The sequence below is a fragment of the Pygoscelis adeliae genome, unplaced genomic scaffold (genome assembly GCF_000699105.1).
Source record: "Pygoscelis adeliae isolate BGI_AS28 unplaced genomic scaffold, ASM69910v1 Scaffold349, whole genome shotgun sequence".
Lineage (NCBI taxonomy): Eukaryota > Metazoa > Chordata > Aves > Sphenisciformes > Spheniscidae > Pygoscelis > Pygoscelis adeliae.
The window spans coordinates 1,401,873-1,424,849 of NW_008825608.1; the positions used below are offsets into that span (position 1 = coordinate 1,401,873).

The 22,977-nt window shown below is 42.6% G+C and overlaps 1 protein-coding gene and 1 long non-coding RNA gene across 3 annotated transcripts in view; one reads left to right on the forward strand and one right to left on the reverse strand.

Annotated features, from left to right (window-relative positions):
- Window positions 1-19,652, reverse strand: part of BICD2 (bicaudal D homolog 2 (Drosophila)) — a 45,319-nt gene extending 25,667 nt beyond the window's left edge. The window contains exon 1 of one of the 2 annotated variants that reach the window (XM_009332579.1): window positions 19,444-19,645. In XM_009332579.1, the coding sequence (XP_009330854.1) occupies window positions 19,444-19,554 (111 nt within the window). In that variant the 5' untranslated portion in view covers window positions 19,555-19,645. Of the gene's footprint in view, window positions 1-19,443 lie in introns of both variants that reach the window. The other variant, XM_009332580.1, reaches the window with a different exon arrangement.
- LOC103924117 overlaps window positions 1,268-22,977 on the forward strand; it is a 23,738-nt gene continuing 2,028 nt past the window's right edge. Inside the window, exons 1-2 of the long non-coding RNA XR_663971.1 lie at window positions 1,268-1,279; window positions 2,471-2,474. This is a non-coding gene — a long non-coding RNA (uncharacterized LOC103924117). The remainder of the gene's footprint in view (window positions 1,280-2,470; window positions 2,475-22,977) is intronic.

Below are 22,977 nucleotides of genomic sequence, written 5' to 3' on the forward strand. Positions count from 1 at the left end.
ACAGAAGTCATACAACAGGTATAAACAGGCACCTACAGAAAGCTAAGAGATAAGGGAAATGTTTGCTGCAGGAGCATATGCCAAGACTTGAATCTGGCACGTTCTGAACACAAACACAGAATCACTTGCAACTGTTAAGACCAATAAATTTAAATTATAGCTCCCTCACATGTCAGGGAGAGATTAGACTATATAAACTTGTCTGCTTATTTTTAGCAATGAAGAGAAGAGCACTACTTCCCGGCACACTGAGAAGCTGAAATAAACATTAATTGCTGAAACCAGACACTACAGTACAACCATGCAAATGAAAAGTTACTACATCCCATATTCCATACCCAAGCAAGTGTTGGCTCTATCTTTGCACAAACCCAGGGCCACAGGGAAAGATGCGCCACAGGTAGCTGAAGGCTCCAGGCTGACATGAATTCACATCGTAACTTCCCCTTAACAACTGCAATGAAGACCTCTTGCCTTCGGCAGAAAGAGCCTCTAGCCAGATAATCCAAACTGTTTAACAGTTAGGATTGCAAAAGGCTCTTGCATCAAACTGTTTAATACAAATTAGGAGATCTTATCTGTAATTTTCCCTGTTCCCGAGTAAATGAAATGCAATGGAAGACCTCCCACAAAGCTACTGGCTTCTCTCCCCACCATTCAGGTTGCTTTGCTCCTCTTCCTCCCTGGATGATCTAATCTTTGCAGAGGTCAATGCCTGGAGAAATCACTGGAACCGGTCTTTTTTGGAGAAAGAATGGTTTCTGTCCAGTCCTGCCCGTTTAATTCAGAGCAACAGTAAGAGCTCATTATTTAATGTGAAAGTATTGTCATGCTCTGTCTAGCACAATAAAAATTATTCTATTTCAATGTGTACAGGAAGGCCAGATTTAAAAATAGCTCCCTTGTTTCCTGACCGGGGAAGGAAGATATAACCTAGATTTATTGGCTGTTTAGCAAGCTGTACATTCAGTTTGCTCTTAGCATTTTCTTGTCAAATAAATGTGCGTGCTTGCAAGCTGCAAGGTTAAATCAGGTGCCATGCTATCTCATATAACTGACCAAATGGCAGGATTTTTTCTGCAGGAAACAGAAGCTACTATATCCTTCCTTGATCAGATTTTTCTATTACCCATACAGAAAGTGGTATTCATGTATTTTAAGACAGACACACATACATTGCACATGTTCTCACAGGTGGTGTTTTACAATTCCTCAAGTCTATAGGAAAGGTGAGCTGACCTACGGACGAGTTTGAACCCTTCTGTGACTCGTTGCTTCAGTGGCTTAGTGGCTTCTTCCTTCCTCCTCTGCCCTGAGCAACCCCTGAGCACAGGGGAGAAGGGGGAGCTGGAACACAAGGGCATGCCAGGCTAGGCTCTCAGCTGTATGAAAAGTCACACCTCCACCCAGAGCGAATCATATAGCACTTTAAAATGCCATTACCACTGTGTGGAGAATTGATGGCCATAAAATCCCGTTGAGTGTTCATCTACCTGACAAAACCCCTCAACTTCTCAACCCAGAGAATATTCCCGCTACACAGAAGCCTCCGATCCATCCTGCCCAGGAAAAGACTGTGATCTGAAAGTGATTTTGCCCGATCTAAAGGCCATAGACCATCCTGCTCTTGCTGCCAGAGAGCTTGTCTTCAGCGTTTTCATCCTCTCAGCTTTGCCTCAGAAGAATTCTGCAAGGGGCCCCTCCGAGCAGCACCAGTGCTAGAAATAGCAGGGATTTCCTCAGGACCAGTTTGAATTTGCCCTTGCCTGCGTATCAAAAACACAACTACTGTCTTTCTTCACTGCCAAAAGCCTGCTCCTTAGCACCTACTTTTCCAGTACACCCCAGCATATGAAGTCACGTCTAATTTGACCCTGAGAATTAAATTAATTGAGAAAAAAAAAACTCAGGTAGCTGATTCCCTCCTTTGTTTTGGGCACTGCACAGCCTGACCAGAGTTCAGCCTCCAGGTCACCAGCCAGAGACTGATCTTGCAAGCGAAGCTGTGTCACTAGCATGGTTTCTGTTACCCTGAACTCCACCAGCCCGTGAGGTCACGGGTCAGTTCGGGTTCCCCGCTGTAGTAAACATGCTCACATGTAGTTTTACATGTCATTATCATCATCAAGAGTCAAAACTTAGTTTGCCCAAATATATTACTAATTCTAGGATTAGATTTAATGCTTCATGCAATAAATACTCTAGATATGATCATTCCCTCGTGTTCTTCATGGGAAGGATTCACAAAAAAGGGTGCAGACTCTTTGGAAGAAATACAGTGCAGTCAGAAAGGATGGCAACATATATATTCTGTTTCTGTGGGGAGAAGAAAATCATAAAATCATTTAGGTTGGAAAAGATCCTTAAGATCAAGTCCAACCGTTAACCTAATACTGCCAAGTCCACCAAAATAATCATAAATCATCATCTCCTAGACAATTTATTAATTACCAACATGAAAATTGGGAAGACTAATCCTCATTTACATAACTTAGTGCCTCCTTCAGCATTTTTTTGAAGGAGGCACTTCAGCCACTGTTCTTCTGAGCACTGCCTTCACACTCACAGCTGTCACTCCAGAAAAACCAACCTCAAAGCTACATCACCTACCCCAGGTACCAATGGTGAAATTAAGAACTCAAAATATGGACCATAAAGCTTTTCTATGTGCAAAAAGAAAATTTCAAGTCAATCACGAGGCATTAAGACAACTAACAAGTTACATTATTTAGGCTACAAAGACCAGCAGTTGCAAGTTGTGTGTGAAATTCACAGCTGCCCATCTGATTGTAACTGTCCCCTTTGTGAGGGCTGGGGTCCTGTGGCAAAGTATCACATAACTGTGTAATGAAGGGCTGGGATACAAAATGCTCCTAGAACAGAGCCAAATTAAGATTGCATAAGAAACCAAAAATAATCTTCCCCTAGTCCTCAAGTTATGGGCTCTTAAATTTTTTTTTTGTATTATAGTTATAAAACAAAACACTAATATTTGGGAGAAAAAGAGACAGAAAAGTTCCATTAGATCCAACTGTTTACTATATATGAACAAAAGGTTTGGAAACCTGTACTTTCACTACTGCAATAAGGATCACCTGTGTGACAAGGCTGTTTGCAATCCCTGGCAATGGGCAGATGCTTTCAGGGTGGAGAGGCAGACCAGCCGCCACGCATGGCCGGCAGCACCTCCTGACGATGGCCTTCTCTCTCTCATCTTCCTCAGTTGCAGGAGCTACAGGAGCTCCTTGTTTCTACAATTTTGCCCACTCTGTTCTTACAGTAGAACTATAAAATAGTATTAAAACATTTATTTAGTTATTTATTTATGCAAAGGAGAAATGCCATGGTGGCCTGGCTCTGCTTCCCCATTCACAGGAGAAACTGCCTCCAGTCACACCTGCACCTATGTTATCATATGTGCACACGTATTGGTGCAGCATAAGATGTTCCTTTGTATGAGGAAAGCTTTATAAATAAAACACCTGTAGGTACCATGGCTCAGGCAACCTCAATTTGGGAAAAGAAGCAGTTTTATTTCCCATACAACCCCTGTATAAAATTCAGGCTATATCACAATACGCACACATATCCCACACATTGAATACCAGGAAATAAAAACAACTCTAGTGGAGGCTGAGAGCCAGGCACAGCTATACCTGTAGCTGTTTATATATAAATATATATATATATAAAAAAACCCATATAACAACTACCATTTCGAACTTGTGTTTGTGACATTTGTTCAGCATTCAACTATTCCCACTGACATACAACAGTCACTGAGTTACTCAAATGTAACTATCATAGCTTTTATACTTCAATTCAGTTTATGAGCCACAGACATCCCTCTCCGGCCCTACACAACAGAAATGGACTGTCCTTTGGAAAGAAACCTTTGTTTTTTCTAATTGTATCCAGTACCTGTGTCCTCTTCTCCAAACACTGCACGTGAAATTACTAAGAAAACAGTTCTCATAAGTGACAGAAAAATTAGCATGCTCTCAGAAGCGTTTTACAACACAAATGCATTCAAAAGAAATATTGCAAAAGACAGACCACATATCCAGTAGAGAAAGTCACTGTCTGCATCAGTCAGACAGTATTTTCCGAAATTTATAGCAAGTGGTTTTGGTGTCTTGTTCACACAAGCCCACTGGAGAAAAATAAAGTAGATATTATGCTAAACTGTAGCTTGGACTCCTCTCCACTCTTTTGTTGCAAGTCATGCCGTGACATGGTCTATCTGCTGAAAAGCTGCTCGACTTTCTAAGCCTTGGTGTGACTGTAGACAGAGGTAGATACAAATAGGGAAGGAAAGAGGAAGGTGGAGCACTGTGGTCACTTAGAAGAAGCAGAAGAAATAGTGTTTCATTTGTGTGTTTTCAAAAGCAAAGTCAAGCTTTAATTGCATTTCATACAGAAAAAAATTACTGAGCCAAAAAACCCCTGAGAGAGATGACTCATACTCCAGTCAGTCTCCCTTCTCAGGTGCCTCTCTGAAATATCATTTTGCTCTGGGAACGGGGGGGTGGGGGGGAGGACCAAACAACAACAAAAAACCACCAATCCTAAACCTCAGCAGTGACAACTGCGGTCGAAAGCAGGCGAGAAGCTCCAAGCCCACCAGTGCAGCACTTGTCCCCAGCATGCTCGCAGAAATCCGAACTACGCTCAAACGCCACTGCAGGCAGCTCCTAGCACAGCTCAGCAGCATGATACAAGCCTCCCAAATACAGCACCGCGAACACCTGTGTTAGCACCTGGGGTTGTTCTGCAACGAATGCTAAAAGAACTTACTAAAAAAGTTCCTCACCTCACCCCTTTCGAGGTTTTCCTACACCTGGGCCAGGTGTATGCCCATTTTATGCATTTGGAGCCACTGAGCAAGTCTGACCTGATTTCTCTTTCCTAGCCAAAGCTGCAGTCTTACTTTTTATTTTTTGGACTAGGAGACAAATCTGAAGAGCTCTAATTCACATGAGACATGCCTAGTGTTCCCAAGCACAGTCAGGTTGAACTCCGTGACAAATATCCTCCAGGGAACAAAAATTAGAGATGGCAGGGAAAAGGAAGTAGAACATGTGCAACTCAGCACATTTATCCTCCTGCAGAAAGTGGGGAAAAGAGCATACTAGCTATTTATCATAACTCTTCCATTAATGCTTCAGAGCTATTGGGAACATCATGTATGATGTGCAACTACACCAAAACTTCGGTAGCAAATGTGTGCAATTGCCTGGTTTTTGGTTGTGGTTTTTTTTTTAATGTCCTCTCATTATCCAAACACCTACCCCATGACAAAGCATCTTACTATGGATACATATGTCTGTGACTAATGCTGGGGCACCACCCTACTCATGTACTCAGCTCAAGATTTATTGATTTTTTTTTTTGCAAACCAGTAAAAAAAAAAGCTTTGTGAAGCTGTGACATTAAGGATGGGTTTATTGAAACACTGGAGAAAAAAGAAATGCACTGTCATGGATTTCTTTTCTGTACAATATTAGAGAGACCCAAGATGAAACTCAGTTACTACAGCATATCCTGGAGCCATTTAAATCTCTTGTAACTACTTAATCAGCATTAAGCCTTGCTACAGTACGAATGTCCTATTACTTAAGGTGGTGTTGTTTGCTAACTATCTGTTCAAACATTTGATCCAACCCAGAATCAAATCCAAAGCACATTCTCCAAACCTGTTCTTTGTCATGGGGAGGGTTAAGACCTGCACACACATGGCTGGAACGAGCAATACACCGCTTACTCTTGTTTAAGTTCCTTGCATAAGAATCCAGCCCACCCAAAGGGGTGGTCTTTGCCCTGTAGCCCACTGGGCACTAAACACAAGGTGTCTGGCACTGGCGCAAGCCCACACAGGCAGCAGCAGTGGTGCAATGTCTTCACAGAAACAAACAGATCAATGGTGTAGAAGAAGCTGGGAGGACTAGAATGAACGTTGTTATCAAAAGCTGGGAGCACTGATAAGTCTCTGAGATCGGAGGACAACTTTTTAAATCCATCCAAAATAACCCATTTTAAAACTGGAATAAGTCAGTTACTGTTAACGGTCTTGTTTCCAAACAGTGATCTCATCATCTATAAAACAGCCATTTTTGAGCTCCAGGAGCACAAGAGGGGACCCTGCTCCCTCTGTGCGTTCTGAGCTGCACTTCTTCGGAGACCTGGGCTTGTCCTCCTGCAGCGCCGGGGCGGCGGGTGGGCCTGGGCTCTGCACCTCGGCTCCAGCCAAGCGTGGGAGTCTGGATGGAAAACGCTGACCCAAACTTAACGACAGTGTTATGAATGGCACTGTGTAACGTTATTATTAGTCTCCCCCTTCCTGCACTGAATTGCTTGCTAAGAGCAGCTAAACTCCAGCTGCTTTTCAAATCTAAATGCTTGGCAGCTTTCCATGTCCTTCACTGCCACAAAGAAAACATTTAACCCTTCCAAGGCCTGCCAATAAACTTTTAGATAGCTGTCGTCTTTTACCTCCAGAAGGGCTGGTGGAGCAAAGCCCAGCTCTAAGAAGGGTCACTGCCACCCAGTGTCCCCAAGCAATCGCCTGCAGAGATGGGCGATGCTGAAATTGATTTCAGATTCTTGAAAGGGTTTCATTTCCCAACTGAAGCATATAATCTAGACTCCTCTTATGCACCAGGTGCCTTAGAAGAGTCAATCCACTGTGGTAATTTGGTAGCAAACTCAAACCAGACCAATTTCCCTATCTAGAAATTGGCCTACATTGCTGGTTTCATGAAGACACTCCTCTCAAGAGCAACCATGCTGCTGGAATATGGCTCGCAATATATCTACAACAGCCCTCATCAGAACAGGGACTTTTTTCGGTGAGGTGCCAATTCGCTGTCTGCTGGACCTACGTGTTATGATTCTCCCAGTGAGCTGAGCCAACTCTGGTCCCGAATGGGTGCCGAAGGGGCTGCAGGTGAGCCTGCTGCACCCGCACGCCCTGTGCCCCAACCACTGCCAAGCCGGGAAAGTCTTGCAGAGCAGTTGCTGCCCATGCTGCCAGGTACAGAACAGCCTCGGGACAGCAGCGGTGACAAGCCGGCGACCCTGGTGGGGAAGTGGCAGGGAATCTCTTCTAACACCATCAGACCCTTCCTTGTCATCACGGCAGTCGGTGTCCTGAATAGTCTCGCTTGTCCCTAACCGAGCTAAAACAAGTCTAATGTTGTAGTATTTCCATAAACCGCTTTTTCTAGCCCACTGATAACTTCTAAATGCTTTTCTCCCTCGTCAAGTTTTTTTTTTGTTGTTACTTTCATTTTTTGATTTTAACATCCTTCAGTTAATCAGTGATAATTATTAACCAAAAAGCTCCCACTTCAGTGATATTAGAGAACTACTCTACACTTTGCTCTATGTTCTGTGCCTGCAGTCCAAAACTGCAGTTTTACTCTGCTGTTACGTCCTTTTGCAAATCCACATTAAGTTTGCCTCATCAGAAATGTCCACCAACCACATATTTTCAATAATCATTAAGTACAAGTTTCTCTTGTTAATTAAAGCCTGCCCTCCTCTGTTACAAGGTCTGTTGGAGGCTCATTTATTTTCTTACTCATATTTCTTACTCTAATATTAAAGGCCTATTTTAAAGTTTCCATTAACTGTTTCCAGCAGTGACAGTCTGTCTTGGGCAGATTTAACACTAGCATACTGCGGCAGCAGGCCAGGAGCAAGTTTATGCGACTTCAGCACTAGATACCACAAATCTGTCAGACTTAAAAGAATCTACAATTAAAATAATATTGACAAAATGTCAAAGTTTGTACAGCTATCAAAGATTAGAGGTCTCCTACTGACTTAATTTGGCCATAACTAATTTATATGTAAAGCATGAGATGAAAGCTTTGGCTAAATTTATACTCCCAGCATTAGTGGCCTATTTTCGCAAGGTACCACATCTCCTGGATGTGAAAAGTGCTTAGTTTACACTACCCAATCCTACCAAGACACAATCATCTCAAAACCACTGGCTTAGAGCTCCATCACTACTTCAATTTTAATGAACTAAATCCCAAAGGAGTTATCTATCTAAATTAATGATACCTATGATACCACTTTATAAGTAGTAGAGGCGAATGAAAAATTTTGCTTACATTTAGATTATGAAAGTGGTACTTCTTTATAGAAAATGCCATGGAACAAAGGAAAATGCTGTAATATTAAACAGTATCATATGGAAGCCTGACAGAGGCTGGATTAAAAAAAAAAAAGAAAAATAGAGATTTTCCCTTTACAGGCATAGTACTCCTTCTGGAGTACAGCAGAGGTGAAGATGATGCCTGGCAGCTCCCAAGGATGAGAGGTACATGGCACAATTCATGAAGTGACACCCATCCCCAGTCCAACCCACAGGAATATCCGCCAGGTCCGCCCATGCGTTTGGAAGCAGCTGCCTTCCTTCTGCTGCCTGGGGCGGTCAGAAACACTCCAGCACTCATCAGCTGTAGGAAACCACTCAACTGATGGATGCAGTAAGCTCTATACTGTGATTCTGGATAAAAAAACCCTTCCTAACTCTTCTTCTTCCTGAGCACGATCTGCTAATGGCATAGTCCTACCAGTCTTCACTCACACAAAGAGCCAGCTTCAGCCAGGGTCTTCATCTGTTTGGCTGCAGGAACAGCTCCTAACACCAGCGTAGCCAGGCTCTAGCATGGTTCACACTGCCAAACCGGCATCACTCAGCGTTCCCAATTCAAAGTTGTTGTTTTCTAATCTAGCAGCAACATTTTCTAGTAACACTTCACGCACAACAGACAAACTTGCACACAGACTGCACGAATTGCAAGTGTCTCTAGTGCAAATTTTTTCAATGAAGTTGTTGTGTATAACTTGCATTAAACTAGAGGCAGAACCTCTGGTGAGAGAAAAGGATCAAGTGAAGAGGGATGGAAAGCAAGGATGGAGTAGAGGGAGATCAGTATGGGCATAACCCCAGCTGCTGCTGTATTACAGCCTGTATTTCTGTTTTCCAACAAACTGTAGGTTACAACAGGAGCAGGACCCAAGCAGCTCGGATTTTCTTTCAGCAGCCTTGTTTACCACTTAGCAGGACAGACTTAATAACTTTCTGATGACTTAATACAATTACTTCATATATATTATGACTACATTATGAAATCTCCTTCTCTTTTCACAGTTGTACTTCAGACAGTGTGTTACATCTAGCTTGTATTCTACAGAAATAAACAGATGTGGGGACACAGCAATTGGATCTTCTTCAAACAATGACTAAATGCTGTTTCCAGAGATTTCCTTTGTCTCTCGACTCTTATCTTACAGCTACAAGAGGCTTTGAAAAGCCAAAAACACCACAGGGGCAGTTGTTCTGAATGTATTTACGCCACAGCAGCCTCCTCCTTGCAGGACATGCTTTGAAGGGAGCAGACAAGTTCTGTGCGCAGAATACGGTACACTGAAGTTGTGTACCAGTAATTAGCAAGATAGTGTTTTGTCCACTCACACTCAAAGTGCACGCTCTGTGCCTGTTATAAGCCCACTGACCTATATTTCCATAAAGCAAGGGGGAGGGGGAATCAATCTTTGGCCATATAAGAGTATCACACTGCCCTCTTTCTATTAAAAGAAGGATTATTTCCCCAAAGAAATATTTTGATAAATCACACTATTATACTGTATAAAAATCTACATGTAGGCAAAACTGGCAGCAGCAAAACAGAAGAGTCCCTTTGTTATGAAAAAAAGCTATGTTCATTGATCCCTGCTAGTCTTTCCTCCCACAAGAGCTTTTGTCCAAGTTCCTCTGAACTCAAATGGCTGAGACACTGTGAAGATCAAACAACTTTGTTAGAATAACCACCAGAACATACATTGCCATCATTAAGACACAAAAAGGGCAAGTCTCCATTCTCGATTCTGCATTTTAGGGCAAAATACCATGACAGTAGAAGTGGTGGCATCCAATTCTTGGAAGCAGTTGTCAGTGCCTGTGCTGACACGACCATCTATATTGCTAGTTAGCCATAAGCTGTCCCAACAAATGTAGCTCCTAGAGCTGCTGACTATTTTCATATTGGCCACACAACTAACACCATGAACTTCCTTAGATATTCTCGAAAACCAGATCCAAACTAGTCATTTATCAGGTTGAAATCAGTCATCTTTTCAATCCCCACAGCAATGGAGGGCCAGGATAACCCAGATACGAAAAACCAAGGATACCTCTCTAGCTTCCAGACCTAAGCTACCCCACGCAGGAGCAGCTTGGATTTCATTGCATGCGATTACTCAATACCTGGTTATTCCTTCAGTATTTCCCCTTCAGTCCTGGCTACATCAGGAACAGCTCAGACCAGTGCCAGCCTGAGCCATGGAGGACAGGTAGCTTTGGCCAGCTATCCTGGGTTTCTCTCATCTGCTCAACTTTTACAGCAGCAGACACCTCCCTCCGGGGAATCAAATGCTAAAAAGTAGCAGGGGTTAATGAGTTAGCTACACTCTCTAATGAAATAAAGGGAGAGAATACCAAGCAATGTCAATTAAAAAAATCTGGACCCCTCCTTCAACTGCAGATGATCCAGTGGGCATTTATGGGGAGCTGAGGAGGAAGACTTGATGCATTACCACCCCAAACTTACTTCACCAAAAAAAAAAAAAAAAAAAAAAAGATAAAGAGGAGTATCAGTAAAAGTACATCAAAACTAAACTTGAAAACCAAAACAGAGGGTAAAAAAAAAAGAATGTATTTTGATACAGTCACAAGGGCGGCAACAGCACCGCAATGTCATTTCTGATACTACAGGCACATCCCCTAGCTGGCTCTTTGTGCTTCTGCCCAAGCGATGTTTTGTTACAAGCCACGTTCTTAAAACCTACCGTATGTGACTTGAAAATAAATCTCAGGGTGCAGTTCTGAGACAGTCTATCAGCACAGAACTACTAGGTGAAACAAAGGAATTTTTTTCCCAAGCATATTACAGTACTGCTTTGAGGCACACTGTAGTACACGCTCTTTCCTATTTTCAAAAAATGCCAATCTGACCCAAACAAATCTTGCTTGGATAGCTTGCCAGGGGTCACCTACTTTAATGGAAGCAGTGCCAAGCACAGGCGAAACAAAGCAATCTCCCTGCTTCTGCCTCCTAAAATCACACTACCAGTAAAGCGGAAGTTTTCACCCAGCGGGGGAGGAGGGGGCCTCTTTAATTAACAGTTTGCAAAGTAACTTCAAGCCATTGTTTCACTGATTAGAGCGTTTCCAGCTACTCTTTCAATTGTGCATATTGATTTTACATCTGTTAAAAGATTATAGCTGCATACAAGCTATATGTCCTCCCGCTGCTCATGCAGAAACCCTGGGCAGACTAAAGGTCGTAATGAAGGTCACGAGGAGCCGTGACTAAAGAGAAAGACTCATCCTACTATTGCCGCAGCACCGATAGGCACCCAGCAATTTAATTAGAACAACGAAAAGATCCCCCAGCAAGCGTGCTACCACGTTAATTCCCAAGCAATAGAGTATCTATTAACTGTAACTGAAACTTTGAGAATCATATTTAGAGTTCTATAATGTCAGAAGAACAAGAATTCTTTTTAATATTTCTTTAAGATCTGAAATACACAGTGTTCAAATGGTCACTTTCAATGCCCCCATTTTCAGTATTAATTCATTTTTGGACACGGAGTTTCTAGGCAGCAACCATTACAGCAAGAGAAACGCTGTTGTTAACATCTTTCCTCTGAATATATCAGTGCACAACAACAATAGAGAAATCATGAGCAGATGCCTCCTTGAATACGTGCAAAGCACATCAACTGAATTTCCACGACAATTCATCTTCTTTGGAATGGATTTTTATTATGTTTCAAACGGATACAAACGACATGCAGTATTTCCTTTTTGTAAAAATACTCAGCTCTCATCATTCTTTAAGAAAAAAAAAAGGAAGCTGTCGGTATAAAAATCACTTCAATGAAAATAAAAAGGTGGGAAGAAAACAGCTGCCATCTGCAGCCATCTGCAATGTGCTGAGCCAGCATGCAGCAGCATGCTGCTGTCGTACTGTTATCACCGCCTTTGAGCTTCCTGCACTAGACAAAAGACAGGTTTTTAAAAAAAAAAAAAAAGAAAAAGAAAACTATTCACACTGTGACCCTTCTAATTCTTTCAACACAGTACAGAACAAGAAATCCAGTCCTCACATTAAATGTGTGTTCCTTCACAGGAATCCTGTTCCTTCAAGGAACAGGCTCGTCACTGCTTTGCTTTTAGAAACGGAGCTTTACCAATCCACTTTTACATTTGGAGCACGTTTAGCAGCTGATTTCCAGCTACACTGCTCACTGCAGACATAACTCTTTCAGTGTATTTTAGCATTATTCAAATATGCTTCTGTATGCACAGTTCAAAAAACCAGCAATGAATCAAGGATTATCTTCTACTCACTGCTGTGGAGTATTATTTGAGCATTACACCTGGGCCCAGAAGGGACCTAAAAATCCACAGGTAATCAGTTCTGCAAGAGCCTTTGTGCTCAGAGGCTTTTCCATTGTAAGTCAAGGGTTGCCACGGGATCCCTGAACAAGGAGAAATGGGGGAGAACCACCTTTATCCCCAGAGGGTTACACTGAAAGCCGTGTCACACTGCTGCCTTACTCCCAAATTCAGTGCTGATAAACACATCGATTTCTACAAGCTTCCAGGGCGAAAAAGACAATTTGCAAATGCACCTCCTGCAGCTTTTCCCATACAACGTATGGAATGGCAGTAAGTGATGTGCGATATCAACCCTGCAGCCACTCCTGCAGACCCGACAATCACAACATGACCGAGCAGAGCGACCCTCTGAAGGTCACACTTTGCAACTCACCAGGCAGAGAGGGGGAAACGCTGTGCTTTTTACTTTTTTTTCTTTTTAAATAAAATATCCTTTTCTCCATGACTCACCCACCTGCAATCTGGTTTTATAGAAGTTTATGCAAAGCGCTCAGCTCTCTTACACAATTCTGCTTGCTTTTATTTTTTTTTTCCAGCAACTTGACCGTGTAACTGGTCCACCTGCCTCCGCGTCCACCTGTCCCACCCTGGCCACCTCTGGATTGCACTGGTAGTTATACTGGCACTCAGGCAGCTTCATTTCGTTGAAGCATAAAGCCACCCACAAAGCCCTGCTACAGAGGCTTTCTAGCAAAGCTCACTATATTCTGCAATGAAGAGATGACTTTTTTATTTTAGCTCCTTAAACAAAAGGAGCTCGCTCCTGCTCTTTGCCATCATCTCACCCCAGCCCTCTGTCTTCTTCTCGCCTCTTTCTCTAGATCAACAACCCTGCTCCTGTTTCTTTGGTGACCATGAAGAGTTTCTCTCTCAACTCATTCTGCCTCCATGGGGTCTCCAACTCTCTGTACCTCCTAGAGGCGAGGTTTCTAGAAAAGCTGTTACACCTTCCTTCAGTGCAACCAAAACTCTTACACTGCCAAAACTCCAAGCTCCGTTGCTCCACAGCAACCAATTCTACCATCAACTTTCAGAGCTTTTCAGCCTCCTTCACTCCAATTAATCCAAATATTACGACTAAAGGCATCTTCCTTCCCCTTGCTCCAAGTCATATTCTCCATGAAAAACGTGCCTTTTCCCCCCTCTTTCTGCATTTGACACCATTTTAATGACATTCATATCTCTGACCTCTTTTTCCACTCTTCACCCTTCTGCTTCCAAAAGCTGCAAATCCTCCTCTGCTACTGTCCTTTCTGCTTAGAAAGAACTCCTCTAGAGATTAAGCATTTTTTTCTTTCTTTCTTCTCAAAGATTCTTATCATGAAAGACAATAAAACTTTCAGCACTTTCCCTTCTCTAAGCTGTTCACCTGCATATGCAACATTACAGATTAGACACTATTCAGAATGGGGAAGGTAATTTACTCTACACCATGCAAGTGTGCAAGTGTGCACAGAAGATAAGTGTTCTACAAGCATATTTTTGCTATATGATTGACATTACCTCAAGCTTCTTTGACCTTTGCAATATATCCAGAAATATTACAGCAATAACATTGAGGATTTCATATGATTTCGTTGCATCAAAAACGTATCCCCCCTTCCTCCACTTATTTAAAAAGGGAAGAAAGAGCCCTCTTGATTTGATACAGAATACAGGTCAGACTACATGAACCATAGGACTTCGAATCTAGAATACATTGTAATAAACTACTTGAATACACTTTTGGCCACTTACCAGTAGCACACAGTCTGTAATTTAGAGCACAATAAAATGTTGTTTACACTTATTCTCTGCTATAATAAAACCTATGCCTTCTTTAAGCATGGCTCGTGATACAGCTTTTAGGGAATGCAGAACATGGAGGCTTTCCTTCCTTGGCTGCAGGGGAGATCTGTTGTGCGTTTTCCTGTATGGGTTACCAGTGTGTTCAAGAGGGAGAAACAGAAAGCAACACAAAGGACTATTCAGCATCTTAGCTATAAATCCTAGTGGGAAAGAGAAGTGTAAGCATAACTTTAGGAATACTATTCCTTCACTGACGATGTTAAGGAAGCCTGGAGAACTTCAGCAATCAGATTACTGTGTATTTATAGAAGAATTGTCAGCCATCATCACTCTGAGCAACCAACCAACCTAACGGCCTACCATGGTGAAAACACTGACTTCAAAAAATAAACACTTGCTAGCAATTAGAACAGTCAAATGTTGTGAACAGGCTGTGTCCTGGGCTTCCCAGCAATGTCTCTTCCACCTCTGTTCACATATTTTAACTGCAAGGCCCAGAAAGCTGATACAAGCAGCTGTAATCTTGCTATGTCTGAGCATATGGAGAGATGACTGCAAGCAGTTGCGTTACTGCACCTGTAAGGCAGTCGTGGTTGGAGTGGCCTGATCTAATACAGTGCGTCTTATGTTTCCAGTGAGTGAAGATCAGCTTCCGTTTGAAGCTGTTCTAATCAGAGGGCTGGCAATTATCTGTGTGTCCTTCAGTGAAGCATTTGGCTACCCACAACAGAGACCAAGTTCTAGGTCTTCACTGAAGAATAAAGATGTCAGAGCTGGTTGGTTAGTTTTTGGGTTTACTCTGAGAGTATGGGTGAGCTTCATAAGCCATAAACTTAATTAAGGAAATTATTTACAGGATTTGACTAGAGCATGAAGGTTGTTAGAGTCACTTGGGCCTCTGGAAAAACAAACTCATGACCAATTCCTCCAATGTGAGGCAAGGATGGAGGAATAAAACTGACAGATCTCTACAGAGATCTACATGCTGGGTATCCCTTTTCTCTAGAGTTAAAAAAAAAACCAAACAAGCCCCCAGGATAAACAATTGTGTTGGTGACAGAGCTGAAAATCCCAGCATTATCAACAGAAAAAAAGGAGAGAGTCCCCTGCGTATAGCAGGGCCAAGTCACTGTGTGGTGTTCATTATCATTCAGATTGACACACACTTTCTTGATAAAGCCTATTAGACGATAATGCAGAACAAGAAATTTTCTTCAGAACAAACCTCAGAAAAACAGCTTCCATTTTGTAGCCTCAGAGCAATAAATTACTTATATGTTGCTGATAACTTGTTTGTTGTTGTTTTTTTTTTTAACATGCTATTTAGTACATGCTATTGTACCATGACACGGCAGCTATTTTTCTTAATGTATAAAAGCTCACACATTAAAATCTATTTCCTTCTTTAGTGTACATAATCAGAACACCTTTTACTTTCCTGGGAAAGAATCACTCATTTATTTTTCAGCTTCTCTATACTGGGCATGGCTACCTCATGACTTCACAGGCAAATCACCTTATGAAATCTGTTCTGGTGCCACTAAACAGGAGAGATGAAAGAAGATTAAAAAGGAATGGCAATTGGCAGTTACTCAGGAGCAATTACTCCTTCCAGTGACTCTTCCAGGACACAGGAGCTGCTGAGCTAGCTAATGACAGCAGTAAAACTCATAATCGGTAACCACCCTGTCGGCCTGTCTTGACACGCCAAAGTTGGATAATTCAACAGAAAGCGTCAAAACCATTCGTGTCTGCTACAGCAACTCCAGGTGTACCGAATGCCACTCTTCTTCCAAAAACAACTCATTGCTTCCATGCAAGTGTCCTGAGAAGACACAAAAGGAATGACAGATCTTAAACGTGCAGTCTTGAATGAGATTCCAATCGGTGTGGGGCAACATCTGGTTTCAACCCACCACCACCGCTACTGCCAGTAGCATCTCAAGAGGAGCTGCTGCCTGATGCACTTGACCACCCTCCTTGTGCCACTACTAAGGACTGAAGAGATTTTTTTCAAAAACGCCCCAGCAACAGTAAAATTCTATATCCTATCAGATAGCTACAAAACAGCAGATAAAAACTTGTGCAGCCAGTCTTGACAAGCAAATCTCCCTTAAAAATAAAGCAGAGATTCAGCCTCAGTTGATTTCCTGACTTTTTTTTTTTCTTTGAAACTTCCTTTTAGCTTTGACAGAAGGAGCCCTCTGCCTGGCCAGAGGACACACAATCAAACATTTTCCACATCCTTCCTCTTATCTGGCTCAAATCCAGAATGGTTGAAATGGAAGTAAAGTTTCCTGTTTCCCCAGATATCTTGCAAGTCAGTTCTCTCAATAGCCAATAATACAGAACTTCCAAAATACACACTATAAAGACTAGATCTGCCTACAAACATTCTCTACAACAAGATGGAGAAGAGCCACGGTAGTTTTTCTTTCATCAGCAGTCAAAAAAAATGAAGGAAGGAATTTCCACTATGTCTCTGCGGTATAAAACAGTAGATCATATTCCACCTTCATCCTCAACACTTTCAGACTGCAGCAGCATTCTTCACAGCACAGAATCTCCTTGGACTAATATCAACATGAAACTTTTACCATGAGGCAGTCTAAAGCTAAACACAACAACAGGGACTGGGGAAAACCACACTGCTTATCTTGTTCACTAGCTTACAACAGCCACAACAAGTTCTCCTTGATTTCTCTCACACAGTGCTTTCAAATTAAATTTCCTATTAGATCTATAAATCATCACAGGAGGCCTGTGCATATCCTCCTGTTTCCACTTACCTGGACAACAATGGTGAAATAGCAACTATTTGAACTTCTGCCGCTTTGTGATGCATTGTACAAGAGAAAAGCCAAGTCCCTCAAGATGGTCATGTTGACTTGGCTTTTTTGTGGGCCAGGAGAAGGCTGGTATCTCTGTCCACACACCCTGCCTCACTGTTCCCTACCAGTAATTATAAGGCAATTCTCAAACCAAAATGCAATACACAAATAGGCATCTTCAGAGGAAAGGGACCCCAAACCACACATGGTCAATTGGCCCAGATGTTTTCATTTTAACACTAACACTTTCAAGCCATTTCTTCTTCTCCTCCTCACCTCTTCACCCCACCACAATTTACCAGCAGCAGAAGAAACAGCTAGGCTAAAAAAAGGGAAGGAAAGGAGAACGCAGGCACTGAGATGACACAAAGCGACATGCAGAGAAACCCCTAACTGCAAGGTTCCAGTTATCACATTAAGTTTGGATTTTTATTTTTCTTTAACCGAGTTCAGTTTCCATTCAAAGTCTAAAATCAGTCACATCCAGTTAATTATCATCAGCCTTTATTTCTAGTCAAGTAACTAAATGCATCTTCCCCCGTTCAGCAAAAGAGAGCTTAAAAAAAGTCTTTAAAAAAACCCAAAAATCTTCACAAGAAACCTGACGCCACCCACTTTGCCTCTTCCTGCAATCTTCAGTTCTCACTTCGGTCCATCTCACACAAGCGCGTTTGTGCACAAGGGTGCGTGGGTGAGGTGGAAGGACGAAGCACAAGAAAAAACCCACCCTAAAACCTTGCAAACTGACAGCTCATCTGAGGGTTGTGTAAAGCAAAACGCAGCTCCAAGCAAAGGTGGCTGAAACATGGCAGTATCTAGAAGGAAAAATCACCTCCAGCTGCAGTGACGCAGGGAGCTGGATTGAAATCTGCCGACCAGCACGCTTTTGAGCGGCGTTTGGAATCCCTTATGGACACGATGCTGCCTCTGGGGTGGGGAACTTTTCCTTTAAGCTGTTCTTAAACGTTAGGAAATAAAGACAAGAGTTCTGTGTGTGCTTGCAGGGACTGGTTCCTTGCCTAAGCAGAGCACATGGCCTGATTCCAGCTCTGTTGTCGTACAGCCAGGACCCATGAAATTAAAGAAGAGCTTGACTGGCCTGTTTGATCACCTCTGACAGTTTGCCCTACAAATCTCCTTCTCTGTCGTACCCCAAATAGAGGTACTATTGAACCCCCACATCTCCACAGAAGTAACCCACATTTCCTCACGAATTTTACCAAGTATTATCCACATATTTGTTACTATGTCCCAAAGAAGTTAAATCAGCCACTTCTGATTTTCAGCTGAGGTCATGTAGCGTACATTGAGATTAAGACATGGGCTCTTAGATAACCTCCCCTCCTGGCAGGGGAGGCCAGTCGAGACTCATACCCAACACTTCAAAGGACGGTGCAAGAAAGCTCATGAGTAATAATTGCGGATTGTTTACCACATCCATCTGTGGTTTACAGTCTCTGTAACTTCTACCCAGTCTAAATTTAAGCAATGGTTTGAGCTCTCAAAACAATCTTTTCTGCATCAGTGCCACAGAGACTCCTGCTGAGCTACAGATTTCGTAAGTAATTAAACTTTTAAGTCAATTTTTCAGCGATTATTTCCCCTCAGAAATAGGCAGTTTCAATACTAAAACAATAAAAAGTCAAAGGTACTATGAGGTAGTAAGTTAAGCAACCTATGAAAAAGTAAAAGCCATCACTTTCATGAGAGAAAACACAAGACTATAAACTTTACTATTACTCCTTTGTGCAATTCAGTGTTTCATTATGCTCCCACATCCTTAGAAGTTAGGGTGGAAAAAGTGATAAAAGGGGAAATCATGCCCCAAATATTTTGCAGCAAGAAAATCTGTACTGGGAGCAAGGCAGAAAAAGTACATCCAAAGCATCTCTGCGCTTGCACTAAACAGATTCCTCTGCTTTTTAAGGCAGCAGTTCTCGGACTGAAGGTACTGATGTGCAGTACCCACAGCACCAGCGTGGCCCAGATGCACAGTCACATGTCCGTCAAATGAGCTGGGACACAATACAGGCATTACTGCAGAACCAGTAGGTATCTGAACAAGGCAGAGTGAATTTGTACTGGGTCAGAACCATTGTGGCCACAACAGGCTGGTTCAGTGGATGGAACCAGAAAGCTGGGTTTACTGTGCTGCTGAATTACAGCTTCGGCTGGTTGTATCACCTTGCTGAAGTCTCGGAGAGACAACCCATCTTAGTAGCTGCCAGTATTAAGCAGATATCGATCAGCTCAAGAATATTCCTTATTTTGGTTACACAGCACAGGAAAACATAACCACAATACAAGCTGTGGCGCGCACTGTGCGCCTTCACTCACCTCTTTCAGTTCCTGTGCAACAGAATTAAGGCGTTCATTTTCAGACTGGGTGTTGGCAAGGACATTTCTCAGCTGCTTCAGTTCTGTCTGCAACTCCATAACCTTCTTCATGTAGTACTCTTCCTTGGTAGCCGATTCCTGAATCAAGGTCTCCTCTCTGCTCTCTCCGTCTGCTGCTACCTTCTTGTGGTTGGTATGGGCCTGTCCAAAAGCCTAGGACAGTCAGAAAACAAATCTTTTATTAGTAAACCCAGAATTTTGTGTAAGTAACTTCCATTTTAAACAGTTGAAACTATTTACTCTCGTATTTCTTTGATGCAGAACAATGCAACCTTTTCCTACATCCTCCTCTTCTGGGATCAGACCTTTAAATGCTATCAAGCGGCCAACACAGGGCTCTTGAAAGTAACACACAGCACCCAAACAGTGTTTTGTAGAACCTCATATAAACCCTTGTGGGACAATAAGGTATTGATCTGAATTGGTTGTTAAGGCAAGACTTTGGTTTTCAACAAGACGACTGCAAGATGACCAGATACTTCTGCATGCGCATATTTTCTATAGGTGGGTCAGACTCACTTCTGCAAAAACTGGATTACTGAAAACAGATTTAGTATTAACAGCCTGTTCCGTTTCTTAGGCTGGGAGCACACTTACTCTTCCTGATCCAGCTATACCAAAGAAACATATCACCACCCTCAGCTGCTTATTGCTGGGGATTACTGCCCCCTCAAACCTGCTAACCCACTGCAGCCGTAAGCGAGCAAGGTGAACAGGGCTACTCCGTAACCAGGTTAAGCTAACGTGGGTCATTCTGGCTGAAGTAGGTCAGCAGACACTCACCCAACCAGCTCTGCTGCCTACTCTCAGAGACGTCATCTCTAGCAGTACGTCAGCAAAGGGACTTAAGAGGCAGGTCACAGATCTAACCTCTTCAGCGTAGCATGCCTCTGTTTAGACCTGTCATTGTCATTTTTTACCTCCTCCTGCTTCTTTTTGGGGGTATTCATTTGGCTTGAAACTCTACCAGGTGATGCTCCTAGCAGCAGTGTTCTCCAACACACGAGCAAGCAGCCCATACAGACACCCCAGCCGCTGGACCACAGCATTTAAGAAACCCGTCAGTGGCGGCTTTCACTAATAGATGTTATAAAGCAAAGAGTTTAACATTTTAAGTAGCTGTCTATTTGTAACACACAGCCTGGCAGATAGATCAAAGTCGATGAGATTAATGAATGCTATCTTTTAACTGCTGCCTGTGTGTGCACCACAATCCAACCCAAGATGTACTTGGAGCTTTCAGGTGCCATGGCATCTTTTGGGATGCCAGTGTCCATACAGCAGGTTTTCATAGCCAACATTAATACTAGGCATTAAGCCAGGTCAAGGACAGATCAGCATCTCATAAAACTCCTTGTCTAGTCATGCACTACATTTTTAATTAATCATATTTTCCTACGTCTTCAGAAATATACTGTCAGCATAGAAAAAAGTCTGCTTTGAAGAGAAGCAGATTTCAGTATTTTATTGCTTTTGTATATTAGACCAGATGCATTAATAGTACATACAGTAATTATTGAATATACCAGGGCTGAAACAGAATGATTGAGTGTGCTAGCTCTGCCTGCAGTTAAAGACACCCACATATTGCTCCTATCAGACTAAATTTTATTTCAGATAAACAAGTCAGAGATACGGGAGACAAATATCCATTGAAGAAATTCTAGCCAGATTCACAGAGATGACCCAAGGGAAATTAAGAAGCGCCACATTTCAGACAGAAAGTAAAGCACCATCTGTGTAAGTCCTTGTCAAATGAGTTTCAACAAAGCAGCTTAAAAGCCTAATACCCAAGATCTCCATAAATGTTAAAGGGATAGCAAAAAACACGCAAGCTTCTCAAATACACTATCTTTTTTCCATAAAGAATGAAGATCCACCTTTTTTTAGACCTGCATTTATTACAAATCTCTGGCACAGAGAAAGGGACTCCGGGCATCCATTTGCGCAGTGAAGCGGCACCATTTTCTTGGTAGTGGGATGCCAACGCAGAGCACACTGAAGCTTCGGATACTCAAAGCCACGTCTGATCAGCCGGGCAGCAGAGTCCAAGCATGGTTCAATCGAGGAACTCAGTAATACCGCTAAGGGAGAAATTCTCGAGAATGACTAATTTGCTCTTAAAACTTTCAATGCAGATGCTAGGCCTTGGGTTTCTTTAACAACTGAAAAGAGAATGTTATCATTTTGCAGAAGCCACTATCGACAGTGAGTATTTGAACACAGAAACTGGCATAGCAGATGAGACTGGGCTTTGTTTTTTAATCCAATATCCTGTCTTCTACAGAGGCTAATGTCAGATGCTTCAGAGAAAGGTGCAAGAAACCCCATAATCTCCCAGAGTTGGGGACTGCCTTAAGCCTTGAAGCAGAATGCTTAATGTAAATTTGGAAGAACTATTAACATTTAGTTACCCATGTAAAATATCCCCTCATTTTTCACGGTTTTATGCATTTTTGGCCTCAATAAAATCCTACAGCAATAAATTCTGTATTTTAAGTCATACTCTTACATGACAGTTTTTTGTCAGTTTACAAGTTTCCCCACGTATTCATAAAAGATAACGTATTTTTGTTCACAGACTTAAAGGTATGTGGTTATTTCATGATCCCCTGTCAATCATTCATTGTTTTTAGAGACTTCCATCACACCCCTCTATTACCTGATGAGGCGAGGTGAAGTTCAGTAAGCTATCACCACTTTTATGTTTGAGAGGTTTTTTCCATGCCCTAAAACAGTCGGAGTCCCTTTTTAGAAACTACCTTTTATTACGGCTTGTCCCAAACGGCAAGACTAACCCAACCAAACAGGAACTGCACATGTCAGCTCACATAGACCAACTGCGGAAACAAGCTCATGGATCACCCCTACCAAAGGTTCCTGCTATTCTTTGTGGGCTTCAGTTATTTCTGCACAGCAAGGTTGTTATTCCCTCTCAGCCAGCAAGCTTGTGAAGTTTCAGCAGAAACCCTACCATTAGCTTGACGGTATTGCTGTCTAGGGTCAGGAAGCTGGGTACAGAACCGTGAGTAAATGGACTCTAACACTACACAGAACACAAGAAATCTTCAACCATCCCGATATCTGTTGAAGGGACAACACGGCAGGGCATAAGCAATCTGGGAAGTTCCTGGAATACATCAATAATAACTTCCTTCTGCAAGTGATAGAGGAGCCAATGAGGAGAGGTGCTACACTGGACCTTGCTCTCACCAACAAGGAGGGGCTGGTGGGGAATGTGAAGCTCGAGGGCAGCCTGGGCTGCAGTGACCATGAAATGGTGGAATTCAAGATCCTTAGGGCACCAAGGAGGGCGCACAGCAAGCTCACTACCCTGGACTTCAGGAGAGCAGACTTTGGCCTCTTCAGGGATCTGCTTGGTAGAGTGCCATGGGACCAAGCCCTGGAGGGAAGAGGGGCCCAAGAAAGCTGGGTAATATTCAAGGATCACCTCCTCCAAGCTCAGGAGCGATG